Raw genomic sequence first — 14,227 nt, forward strand, 5'->3', positions numbered from 1 at the left:
GCCACTGTTTTACTAACTGCAATACTGTTGTTATTACCCTATAGTCTCCTGCTGAGAAGTACCTGTACATTCTCCGTTTTACGTTGCTATACCCCACTGAATCTAATTTCATCATATACATGCCGTTATGGAGGGTGAGTCTTAATTTTTAAAAACCTCCGAAGTGCTGTAGATGACGCTGAGATAAGTAATTTAATATAAGATACATGCCGGGAAATACCCCAGGAGTGGAAGAGAAATGTTGAACATGTGACGTCACCAGATGACGTACCTCGCTACAAGTGCAGCTGTTGAGCCTGTAGGTCGGAAGCACCTGATCATCCCACCCGAAAAATAAAATGTAAATGTGTGTGAAATCTTATGGGACTTAACTGCTAAGGTCATCAGTCCCTAAGCTTACACATCATTTAACCTAAATTATCCTAAGGACAAACACACACACCCATGCCCGAGGGAGGACTCGAACCTCCGCCAGGACTAGCCGCACAGCCCATGACTGCAGCGCCCTAGACCGATCGGCAAACCCCGCGCGGCCATCCCACCCGAAGTGAAGTATTCAGGTCTGTGTCGCTCTAAGCCTACGGATGCGACTTTAGCACTTCGGGCTCGGGTTTCGATACTTGTTTCTGGCAGTCAGTATTTTTTCACTGCGTTCGACACTTATACAGGGTGAGTCACCTAACGTTACCGCTGGATATATTTCGTAAAACACATCAAATACTGACGAACCGATTCCACAGACCGAACGTGACGAGAGGGGCTAGTGTAATTGTTTAATACAAACCATACAAAACTGCACGGAAGTATGTTTTTTAACAAAAACCTACGTTTTTTAAAATGGAACCACGTTAGATTTGTTAGCACATTTGAACATATAAACAAATACGTAATCAGTGCCGTTTGTTGCATTGTAAAATGTTAATTACATCCGGAGATATTGTAACCTAAAGTTGACGCTTGAGTACCACTCCTCCGCTGTTCGATCGTGGGTATCGGAGAGCACAGAATTACGTAGGGATCCACAGGCCACCGCTTTCACCCGTTTCATGTGTCGCTACATCAGCAATTACATGGTGATGACTTTAATCATCGAGTGCAATTCTGTCAATGGGCATTAACAGAGAATGCGTTGCAGTTCTACCTGTTTACCGATGAAGCGGGTTTCACAAACCACGGGGCAGTGAATCTACGGAACATGCATTACTGGTCCGTGGACAATCCTCGCTGGCTCAGACAGGTAGAGCGACAGCGACTGTGGACTGTAAGTGTATGGTGCGGAATCATTGGCGACCACCTCATTGGTCCTCACTTCATTGCAGGGGCCCAAACAGCTGCAACATACATCGCGTTTCTACAGAATGATCTGCCAACGTTGCTCGAAAACGTCCCAGTGGAAACGCGTCGACGTATGTAGTATAAGCATGATGGTGCACCTGCACATTCCGCAATTAACACTAGGCTGACCCTTGACAGGATGTTCGACGGGCGTTTCATAGGACGTGGGGGACGCATAAATTGGCCAGTCCGTTCTCCTGATCTTACACCTCTGGACTTCTTTGTGTGGGGTACGTTAAAGGAGAATGTGTACCGTGATGTGCCTACAACCCTAGAGGATATGAAACAACGTATTGTGGCAGCCTGCGGCGACATTACACCAGATGTACTGCGGCGTGTACGACATTCATTACGCCAGAGATTGCAGTTGTGTGCAGCAAATTATGGCCACCACATTGAACATCTATTGGCCTGACATGTCGGGACACACTCTATTCCACTCCGTAATTGAAAACGGAAACCACCTGTGTACGTGTACCTCTCCCCTCATGGTAATGTACATGTGCGTCAGTGAAAAAGACCAACAAAAAGGTGTTAGCATGTGGACGTAATGTGCTGTTCCAGTCTCTTCTGTACCTAAGGTCCATCACCGTTCCCTTTGGATCCCTACGTAATTCGGTGCTCTCCGATACACACGATCGAACAGCGGAGAAGTGGTACTCAAGCGTCAACTTTAGGTTACAATATCTCCGGATGTAATTAACATTTTACAATGCAACAAACGGCACTGATTACGTATTTGTTTATATGTTCAGATGTGCTAACAAAACTAACGGGGTTCCATTTAAAAAAACGTAGGTTTGTGTTAAAAAACATACTTCCGTGCATTTTTGTATGGTTTGTATTAAACAATTACACTAGCCCCTTTCCTCACGTTCGGTCTGTGGGATCGATTCGTCAGTATTTGATGTGGTTTACGAAATACATCCAGCGGTAATGTTAGGTGACTCACCCTGTATATCGACATTGAGGTAAGATTTATTATTTTATTTACCGGGCTCGCGATCTCCGCAGGTTAATTGCAAAGTACAGTACAACAGAAACCTACGTACTGCGTCAGAAGTAAAGCTTCCGAGTTGCATTGTTAGCAGTAAATGATCTATGCTTTCTTTGCTAAATAATGTCTGTAAACAAAAAAAAAGGCGAAAGGAAAGAAACACAAAAGAAGAATAGCCTTTACTTGGTTACAGAGAGGACAATAATTTTGCAACTTATAGGTTCTCAACAAATCCCATTTACAAAAGGAGTTCGAAATCTGCGCCGTTTGCTGGAATGCAAGTACTGCATCGCTCAGTCATCCCTTCACACCAGAGCCCAACCACTACACGTGCGGCGAAGTACGTCATCCGACGACGTGACGAAGCGACACTTCGGGGGTTGGATGTTGTGTGATGTTTTCAGTGATTATAACATAGAATCAAATTTACAACCAACTTTGCCATAGGAGCTCATTTATCAGTACGACGTAACACTCCTTCCAGCGTGTATGCGTACGTTGATTTGCTTGGGAAGAATGTCATGAACCTGTTATGTCCTCTCCTGAGGCACGCTGGCCCACAACTGTTGTAACTGATCCTTGGAATCTTGGGGATACTAGCACTGGGACTGAGATTACGTCCGAGCTGGTCCCGCACGTGATCTATCGGGGACACATCTGGCAATCTTGCTGGCCACGGGGCTGCCTCAGCATCACTCCGACATTTCGTACAGATGCGTGCCATTTTTGGACGAGCATTACCCTGTTGAAAAATAGCTCCTCGATACTGTCGCATGGGAGGACGCACGAGGACACAGGATATAGGTGACTTACAGTTGCGCCATCAGAGTTTTCTCAGTCATTAAATGGCTCTGAGCGCTATGGGACTTAACATCTGAGGTCATCAGTCCCCTAGAACTTAGAACTACTTAAACCTAACTAACCTAAGGACATCACACACATCCATGCCCGAGGCAGGATTCGAACCTGCGACCGTAGTGGTCGCGCGGTTCCAGACTGAAGCGCCTGGAACCACTCGGCCACACCGGCCGGCTTCTCAGTCATTAGCAGCTGTGACCTGATGTAATATTCGATGACTCCCCACACTATGACGCCATGTGTAACACAGCTGTGCCTCTCCAAAACATTGAAAAATGGGGCGTCTACTCAGCTCGTCGCCATAATGCTTCCCGGTTACAGCACCACTCTAAACGCAACCGTTGGTGTTGCAGTGCTAATGGCAGCCTGCTCATGGGACGGTAATTCCCTAGTCTGGTTGCTGCTAGTTTTCGACCAGTGGTGCGAGATGACACAGAATGTCACAAGCAGTTGATTACTTGTTCTCTGATGGCAGGCCCAGATGCGAACGGTTTACAATATGCTTGGTGCACAATACGACGATCCTTCTTTGTGGTGGTTAGATGTGGTCGAACTTGACGTACCCATGCTGTCCAACACTGAGCCGCTAACACATCTGAATGTCCCACAAATCTGGATATTCCTCGATTTGACTAGCTGTCGAATGGAGAACTACAATGAGAACCCTTTCAGTATCTGCGAGGTGCTGATAACGCTACCTCATAGAGTGTGTGGTATCTCCGCCTCCTTCACGGTAAGAGCTCAACATCTGATGCTGTCCATGACCTTTATATACTCTACCAAGTCTGTTATAATATTAAACAAGGACAACACAAATCAACTTGGTGGCCGTTCTGCATGTCGTAGAGAATTGCAACTCTAATTGTTTATATACCCACCGACGTTTTGTGCATGTACAAAGCTACACTGACATCAACCCATGTCTTTTCGGTGCTTCACTTTTTTATGGGAGTTTTCTCTCGAGGAACATTTATTGATGTGAAAATATTTATTTAGTTAGTCTGACAAGGTAAAAGAAACACTCACTGTAGTAGTGACATTTGCTTGTTTGTAGAAAAGACTGCTTGCAATCGAGATGGCAACCACATAGATTAAATCAACTCTATGTATGCTAGAAACGATATTACAGTATTTCATTTTTATAAAAATTATTTTTAACAAGGAAATTGATGAAAGTAAAATAAATTACGTTACACTCACTCGTAGATCACAGTGTGGAAGAATGCCATGAATCGTCACATTTAGAAGCATTTTAATAGTTGGTATCCACTGAATTCACGTACTCGTTGCAAAAGACCCGTAGTTTTCGAGTATTCTTCTGTATTAAGCACTGGCTACACTTTGACTTTCCCCTGGAATAGTCTAAACTATGTGAGGTTTCACTGCATGGACACCAAGAATAAATAGTTTGGGGTCCATTGTTGTGTTGTTTGGTCAGTTGTTCTGTAGTGCTTCTTCTTTTGGCACGCTTACTTCGAATGTTAACCTTTTCGTGTACGTCAAAATTTTGCTGATGGTTCTTCGTTTCCCCGTCACGTCATTGTCGAAGCGCTCGAGCAACACAAAATAGCATCCATTTGTGAGCGTGATGTGCCTGCACCAGGGCTCAGAAATTCTGTATACTATTAGGTTCTTATGAATCCTTCCGTTGCTTTATCATTGACGAACGTTCACTACGTACTGCCCGACAAGGGCATTTTTTGTACGTTCTGGATTGCACGATGATTCATCGCTGAGAACATACATTCGTAATGGACAAAGGCTTCTTTCAGACTTATTCACTTGTTACGATCTTCATCATTAGTCCAGTCGCACACTGGGCGTGTGTGTTGTTAGAGATTTAAACCCCCGCACGGCAATCCTGATCTAGATTTTCCATGGGTTCTCTAAATCGCTTCCGACGAATATCAGTATAGTACTTTAACTAACACATTACCGAATTCCTGCTTCAGTGGTATCTAACTGAGAGTTTGCAACGTCTCTATTTATCCTCTATTCGCCATCCTGGTCGTCTAAATGTTACTTGTAGTAGTGAATACAGCACAGAAGATCCTTAGTTCATTTTCGGTCAGATAGTGTGGCTATATGCACAAATCCTCTCCGTTCCAACTATGTAATAATTACTATGACCCCCTTAAATCCTGCCTTTCTTCTTTATGATCTGTTCATCTTCCTGGAAAACACTGATATTCGTAGTATGCTTCTTTCCTTAGCGCGTCGAGTTAATCTCATTGCTTGGAAAGTTTGCGCATTTGTCGTCCATGTCCAGTAATCGTCCGTTCCGCGAATCGTAGGAGGAAGTGACAGTGGTTCACAAACTACCCTCCGTCACACAAGGTGGCTTGCGAAGTGTAGATGTAAAAGTAGATGTAGATGTCTCACTGCCATAGGCTGTAACTCAGAGTATGTGCTGGGTACTGACTTTATTATTTAAGCAAACGGTAAATTCACTTTTAAGTCGGCAGTTCCCAAGTGAATCTTATCTTTTGGTTTATTTATTTTGGTCCCCAATCGCTCGCTCATTTCAGGTAGCTTAAGTAACTGACTTGTCAAAAAGCTCATTACCACCGTTGTAAGGCTTAACTGTCATCCTTTAAGCATACTGGTATGTTTTAGGTCTAAATGTACTTAATGTTCTGGTCTACTCTCACACTGTCCCATTTCAGTTCATTCATTCTTCATTGAAGATCTTGCTTATTACAAGCAAACAAAATAATGATATCTGCAGACTGAAAATTGTTTAAGTAAGATTCGCTGGTGCAAACACTTTCTTTCACTTTCTTTGCCCTAACATAGAGATTCGTAACATTTCTCTTAAGACTGCAGTACATGCACTCCCTAATTGCTTTCAAATTCTTTACTCTCTTGGTCTAACGGAGTAAGTAAAGCAAGGGAAATTAGTGTTTAATACCCGTAGACAAGTAGGTCATTGGGGGCAGAGAAAACGTTTCTATAGCACCAGGAAAGGAAAGGAAAATGGTAGCGCGCTTTCAAAAGAACCACTCCCACTTTCACCGTAAACGATTAAGGCGAAAGCACAGCCTGGATGGCCTACTGAAGATTTGAACACCACTACTTCCCAGTGACTTGACCACTACTCACCTCGCTCTGAGGATGCGATTCCCCGTTTTTCAAGTATTGTCAGCATGTATTCTGTTGAAGGATGGCGAATAACGTTGTTAGAACCATAAGTTCCACATGAAGTGGCAACACCCACTCGTTGCTTCTGTTACATCGTTTAAAACTTGTGATTATACCACTGAGCTTCTCACTTTTTTGTAACCAACTTGATTTCTGCTCTAGGTAAAGTATGATGTATTTCTTGTTGTCATTTAGTCAGAAATTGGGTAAAACTTGTATTCAACTAACAGAAAGTTAATTACCTCACACATCTTCACCCTTTTGTTTCTCATGTATTACACGAGTTGATAATAATGGAAGTTTACTGCAATGACTTTGCAGCTAATTGAAAACAGTTGTCAGTTACGGTGGTCTTCTAAATATGGTGTACAATCTCCTTATGAAAACTTACTGTAATTAATTCTGAGTGTTCCCCTTGTTTTTATCTTCCGCGTAGTTACCTCGACCTTCCCAGAAGACTTTCCTTCCCCAGTGATAAGAATGTCTCTATCTACTTTTGTCCAATATTTTACTGATACACTCGTCCTATTGCCTGTATTTGGTTTTGATGGTTAAAACGTGAACAATGTTCCGGAGATATCTTCGAACACTTTCAAATTCGCTTCCCGTTGGACGTAATGGTGTCATATGACGTCCATCAACTATAGCTGTCTATTTTGATTTCTTCGTACTTCCGCATTTGAGATTGTCTCTGTCGTGGTCTTTTCACTACATTTTCCAGTGTCATCAACTAAGAGTATCAAAAGAGTTTTGGAAGGTTCAAATGGCTCTGAGCACTATGGTACTTAACATCTGAGGTGAACAGTCCCCGAGAACTTAGAACTACTTAAACCTAACTAACCTAAGAACATCACACACATCCATGACCAAGGCAGGATTCGAACCTGCGACCGCAGCAGTCGTACGGTTCCGGACTGAAGCGCCTAGAACCGCTCGGTCACAACAGCCGGCTTTATGCGGTATAAATCTTCGATACAATGCCTCTTGGATTACATAACACTTCGGCTTTCTTGGTTACGGGAGCACCGACCACACAAGCAACAACTATTTGCCCACATTCGAATTCGAATTTATTTAGCTCTTATTTATGCAGTCATACCTACAGAGAACACTGTTGTGAATAACTGACACTTGGAACGTACTGACCACAACAGCTGCAGGCTCGTGATGGCAACAACCGAATGAAAAGAGTCGATTCAGTTCATTCTCTTGTAGTTCTGCATATTGATGGAATTATTCATTCACTCTTTTCAGTGAAACCAGTCTGTGGGAGCAACTGGATAAAAACAGTCGACATAGCGTATTATGGTTTCCAATATTGACTGAATTATTGATTTTAGGTTTTCTGTCAAGTAAAATGACTGTTTAGTTTTTCAGTTGTCTACCCATTAATTCTGAAACCAGTCTGTAGTACTTTTATTAGTTGAACTTACGCAGTGATATACAACTGGTGTACGCATACCCTCAGAGGGTTCATTTAATTATGTACCGTAAAGACTAATTCTTTTTTTCATAATTTAAAATAATTAATGCATTGCTGTGGATGAAGATGCTCCAGATGTAATTAACATGTAAGTAATTAAGCTGATGTATCGTTGAGGCTACAGAATTGAGCATTAAAGTTTCAAACAAAATTTTAGCGACTGTTTGCATTCCGTTTTACTGAAAAGATGTCATGATGTCCATTAATTAAAAATCATTTGAAGCTAGCCCTTAAACGCTTATTGAACCATATATTTGTGTAGAAGGTATGCATGCACACAGCAAGCCTGATAACATTTTACAGCCTTTAAAAAGTAGCAGGTATAGTATTCCACGGGCATGACGAAGTACTATTCTCATTCATATTTTCGTACTTCAGTTTCACAGTTAGCCTATCTTAATCCATCACTGTAAACAGTGTTGCCAACCCCCTATTGACCGCTGGGAGCGACGTGTTACGTCACCTGCGCTGGCGCGCAGGGTAGCAGGAGCAGCGGGGAGGTGGCGCCTGTCATCCACTGGTTGCAGCCACCTGTTGCTCTAGCTCGACTCCCTAGCCACTACTTCCTGCGTTCGGCTGCTCTCCTGGCCGACAAGGAGACTATAGTCTAAGATCCTGTAGTAAAATATATATAATTTATACAATATAATGTATATAATAAATATACAAAACGTACTAGGGATGCCGCTCCATATCCCTGCCCAGCTGTTTCTGATTAAAACTGTTTAGTTTAATTATTTCGATATTTACACTTATGCAGATTCTTTAAAACATCAGCAACGATCAAGACATAAAGAAAACGCTGAAATAATTACTTTTTTCCAGGCAATAATGAAAGGTTGCTAGGAGAAAATAGGTAAGCGTGTAGGAGTAAATTACCTTCATCGAGTTTCCTTATACAATAGTATACACAATGTAGATACTTTTACTGCGAACACAATGGTACAGGGTTTCCTTAGCAAAACTGGAACTAGTACTGCTGTGGCTTAGGTTGCAGTAACAGAGAAACACTGAAAGTACAAATCTATGCGACAGAGAAAGACGCAGAATAATAGCGGTGTGTGAGTCGCCGAGTAAAGGAAAGTGGGCATGCTCTTTTCTCCGTGTAACCAAACTCCAAGATAATGAATCGCGAAACTTCCACAGTTTTCTTGCAACCGCTACTGCAGCGCTGCCAACCGACTGGCGTGTAATAAACACACTGCCAAATGATTGTGTATTGTATTTATTTAGTGTAGAAGCACGCTCAAAACGCAAATCTACACTCAGTGTTTAACGTTTTAAAGTACCTAATAATTTCCACTATATAAATTCACAATATACTAATAATAAGAAATATTCACTCACCTTTCATATTTTATGTATTTATTTATAAAATAGGGTCAATAAATGAAGAAAATAAATCAACACCTTAAAAACCTAGCAGCACATTTGTTGTAACAGAAACAATATAGTACAATTTAAAATACAAAGATTTCAAAAATATTTATTCAGAATCTGAATACTGAAATACTGAAATACTTAAATCAAATTCTGAGGGATTGTCATCATTACTATCCCTGTGTGTAACCCGTAAAATTTCGTCAATTTGTAAAGAGTGTTGGGTCCTCGAGGATTAGCTTTAAATAGCCATTCGTGTACCAGCCACAAGATTCAGGCTGTAGATTTGCAATAAGGGTCGGTAGCATTAAGCCACATTGAATTTACATATATAGTGCGTAAAATTTTTTGTTTAACGATTTCCAGTATGGTGGTATTATATTTGAATTGAAGATTTTAATTTTTTAATATATTGCTCATTACCTTTTTAGTTTGAATAATTCGTTTGGAACATACGAAATTTTGCGTCGTTAACACTTTCGTACTGCATTATGCCACACATAACAGCAGTAGACTCCTGAACCAATTTACTTTTTTCGTCAAACGTCGATGTCATCTGTAAATGACACAAAACTTGTTTTGCAGATTTTTGCAAGAAATTGAAAGGCTGTGATTTTTCCTTTATTGCAGAAAGCAGAGCTGTAGTCACAGCTTGTAAATGCGTGGAATGCTGGTAAACTTAGACATAATGGGGTTCCAACATCGATGCTAATTCTGCGAAGTTGATACAATTAATATGTTCATTGTTTTTCTGTCTTAGGTGCTGAACCTGCCAACCAAATTTCAGACTCAGAGACTTTATGCATATTGGCCAGCAAAATTATTAAAACATCAGTATCAGAGAATTTTACTAAAATTTTTGAACTTAGTGGCATTTTGCTAATATGAATAATAATCCCCATATCCGCTTCTTCATCAATTTCTTCAGTTTTTACGAAATTATTTTCTTTATTTGGTAAGAGTACCTGTGACTTCCAACGGCTATAAATACTTCCTTAGTTTGCATTATTGATGCCAAATAGTCATTCTCCCAGTAATTGGCTAATAACTGTACCAAAGCCTTCTTAAAACGATAATTCTTAAGGCATCCAAAAAATCAGTATATCTGGGTTGTAAAGATTCTGTAATTCTATAAGTAATATCAAATCCTTGTCGATTTTGACGTTGAGACTTCAGTACTGCCTCTTTATTTTTATTCACCTGAGCTCTGGAGGTGCATTGTGATGCGGAATTAAAAATTCTGTTTCGTAATATCGGTTTCTCAAATTTTCCCGTAACGAAGTAGCTTTTAGATATAAAACTTAACTTTTGTTAACCTCCAGCTGACTTAGCAGCAAGCAAGAAATCAGTAACAGCGGATGCTGCTGCTTTACCTGTAGAAGTGTTAAATGAAACCTATTTATCGACACTACAATCAAATGGATATGTTATTTTTAATCGTTATAATAATATTTTGTCCTTTTTATCCTGCTTTTTTGCAAAGAATATGTCTCATCTAGTTGTGACAAAGCAGTATTCTTCTTGACAGCAGTCAATATTTTCGTTCTCATACTACTGCTGATTGTGAGAGTCCATCTTTGACGCGAACTTATGGAGTCGATGGTAAGTTTATTAGGTGAGTGTAGATATGGGTTTTGAGGGTGCTTCTACCCTCCAATACACAATCATTTCGCAGTGTGTTTAGACATTCAAATCGTTTGGCGGTGCTGCAGTAGAGGTTACAAAAAAAAACTATGGGAATTTCGCGAGTCATTATCTTGGGCCGGCCGAAGTGGCCGTGCGGTTAAAGGCGCTGCAGTCTGGAACCGCAAGACCGCTACAGTCGCAGGTTCGAATCCTGCCTCGGGCATGGATGTTTGTGATGTCCTTAGGTTAGTTAGGTTTAACTAGTTCTAAGTTCTAGGGGACTAATGACCTCAGCAGTTGAGTCCCATAGTGCTCAGAGCCATTTGAACCATTATCTTGGACTCGACGCGACAAGCTCTCGTACTCAGTTACTGAAACTTGAAACTGCAGCAACCCTAAATTAGGCCCAGTTTTTCTGAGGCAACGCTATGCTGTCGTGTTTGCAACAAAGTTATCTACATTTTACGTATGATTGTATAAGGAAACTCAATGAGAATAATTTACTCCTACAAGTGTGCCTGTTTGCACCCAGCTACATCCATCATTACGGGGAAAAAAGACAGGCAACCTTACTTTGGTGTTTTATTTACATCTTTTACTCCTCGTTGATGGTAATTAAAAAACTACATGAGAGCAAATAGCGAAAAACATTTAATTAAACAATCCTTAATTAAAATAGCGGTGCAGCGACATGGGGCGGCAATCCTGTCGCGTTTTGTTTATTTACTCTTTATAATATATGAAATATACGTTTTATTAGGAAACTCGATGAGGGAAGGTTGGCTTAAGTCGAGATCTTAGACTACTAGCTGTGTTCCGTTTTGCGCAGCAGGTACGTAAATTGCCGGAGAAGGAGGGGAAGGGGGAAGGAGCCGTTATAAGTTATTTTTATCATAAAAATTATGAAAAGTCCGTATTTTACAACTGAATTTATTTCTGTTTACCAGGTATGTTTCGCCGGTTCATGTTAGGCATCTTCAGTGATCTATAATATACAAAAAGATTATTTACTTATACATATCTTGATATTAGATTTGTGGTGATTTTTTGACAGTTTTGTTTAAATCTAGCTATTTCTATTTATACTTATGTGGCTGTGTTTTTTTTACTTACATTCCATACAGTTATGAATAGAAACAGATTCAAACAAAACCGCCATGAAGCTATAAAAATCTCATAACAATATATGTGTAACTAAATAATCTTCTTACATGTTATAGTCCACTGAAGATGCCTAACATGAATAGGCGAAACGTGTCTGGTTCACAGAAAAAAGATTCATCTGGAAAAGACGGAATTTTTATTATTTTTTTTAATTGAGATTTTTCTCTACACAAAGATTTTTCTCCAACATAACAAATACACGGAAATTATGAAATGGCTTTCAAATGGCTCTGAGCACTATGGGACTTAACATCTGTGGTCATCAGTCCCCTAAAATTATTACATCTGTTACATAAGATCTTAATTTATCTCCTCAGGATGTCCCTCCAGGTGTTTCGATTTTGTATATCTTCTTCCTCTGCGCCAAGTCTTCCCACTGTTAATCATACATTGTAGAGCTAGGTGCTCATAAGGCGTCCTCTTTTCTTTCCCTCCGGTTCCCATTCCAGGATCATTTTCGGAATTCTAGCTTCCTCAGTTCTTCTTGCATGCCCGTACCATTGTAATTTCCTTTTATCCATCACGTCATGTATTCTTTCTCTTACTTTCATTCTCTTCATTGTTTCGTCGTTTCTTACTTTCTCTTTTCTAGAAATTCTTGCTGATCTCTAGGAGTCCATTTCTACTGCTTGCAGCTTTTTATGTGTTTCAGATTAGTAATCCAAGTCTCCACTCTGCACGTAACTATGCTCTCTAGTATCGATTTATATGATTTTTTTTTTGTTTTGGTTTATTACATTTCTGCTCCATAAGACTGAGTTGAGCATCCCAGTGACCTTCCTTCCACTGGCAATCTTTTATTAATTTCTACCTCTGATGATCCCTCCATCTCTAAAATGGATCCCAAATAACAGAAAGTATTGACCTTCTTAATTTTCATTCCCTCTATGAATAAGACATCTGGATCATTAGTGAGGTATTCTGTTTTGTGGTAAATAATCTTCAATCCCCAGTTTCTGTATTCCATTGCTAATTGGTTACATATATAATCTTTGCTATAACTACTTGATCATCATCAAATAATAGGTGATGCAGATAAACTCCCTCTGCAATTCATAGCCCCATCCCATTGCATATACGGGACCATGTATTAAGATTGATGTCTGTATCGATTTTAAATAATGTTGGTGTAATGGGGCAGCCTTGTAACAGACCCTTGCTTGTTCTAAATTTCAGTGAAAGTGTGCTACCAATTTTCACTTGACATATGTTACCTTTATACATTTCTTGTACTATTTAATTAAAGTATCCCTTATGTTTGTCGTATGTAATGCTCTCCAAAGTACTTTGCTTGGGATAGTATCATATGCTTTTTGTAAATCTATGAAATTTAATCCTATGTTTTTTTTTATTTTCGCTATGTTTCTCTAAGATATGTCGTAATGTAAAAATATGGTCTAGGCATGATCTACCAGCTGTAAAACCACATTGTTCTTCCTGCGTTTTAAATTTTTTTCCGGCTTATTTTCCCAAAACTTCTCATTAATGTGTTTATAACACAAATTGCTCGATAATTAGAGCATCTTTTGCGATCTTTTTTCTTAAAAATAGTATTAATATCGCCCAGCTTCATTTCCTTGGGTATTGTATCTCCACGTAACATTTTATTGAACAACCGTGTTAATAGTTTCACTATTTCGTCACCACCATATTTTAAAAGCTTCGGATTGATACTGCCTGCTTCAGGTGATTTACCATTCTTCTATGTTCTTAATACCTTACTCACCTCTCTTTCTAAAACTTGGATCTTCTCCCCTCCCTGTTTCTTTCCTTCCACTTTTCCTTCCTCTGGATACTCTTCTCTATCCTCATTTTATAATTTCCGGAAATATTCTTCCCGTTATTGTCCGTACTAACCCCCGCCTCTCCTCTCTCCTCCCCCTTCTCCCCCCCCCCCCCCAAATTCTGGCATCGTCCTCAGCGTTATATCTGTCAGCAGAATTACGTACTAAAGCCTCTAACCAGCGTCATATATCACAGAACAAAAGCAAAACATCTATAATGAAAGTGCAGAGTATGAGCAAAGGCTGTGTTGTGTTTTGCAGGGTGATCCGCTACGAGTGCTGTGAAGGCTACCAGCAAGTCGCCCGCGAGCCAGGCTGCGCAGGAGGTAAGCCACGTTTCTTACTATCATCTCTTGTCTTCCGATTTCAGCCAGTATTAACTTTTACTTTTACACTGCTTATTGATTATTTAAGCTCACACGAAAAATTTAACTTACTACAGTCACATACATTCTTGGT

The 14,227-nt window shown here is 40.2% G+C and overlaps 1 protein-coding gene across 1 annotated transcript in view; it reads left to right on the top strand.

Moving 5' to 3' along the window:
* LOC126184540 (transforming growth factor-beta-induced protein ig-h3-like) overlaps positions 1-14,227 on the top strand; it is a 356,879-nt gene that overhangs the window by 181,873 nt on the left and 160,779 nt on the right. Inside the window, exon 3 of the mRNA XM_049926949.1 lies at positions 14,030-14,094. Coding sequence (XP_049782906.1) covers positions 14,030-14,094 — 65 coding nt within the window. The remainder of the gene's footprint in view (positions 1-14,029; positions 14,095-14,227) is intronic.

Source organism: Schistocerca cancellata, chromosome 4 (genome assembly GCF_023864275.1).
Source record: "Schistocerca cancellata isolate TAMUIC-IGC-003103 chromosome 4, iqSchCanc2.1, whole genome shotgun sequence".
Taxonomy (NCBI): Eukaryota; Metazoa; Arthropoda; class Insecta; order Orthoptera; family Acrididae; genus Schistocerca; species Schistocerca cancellata.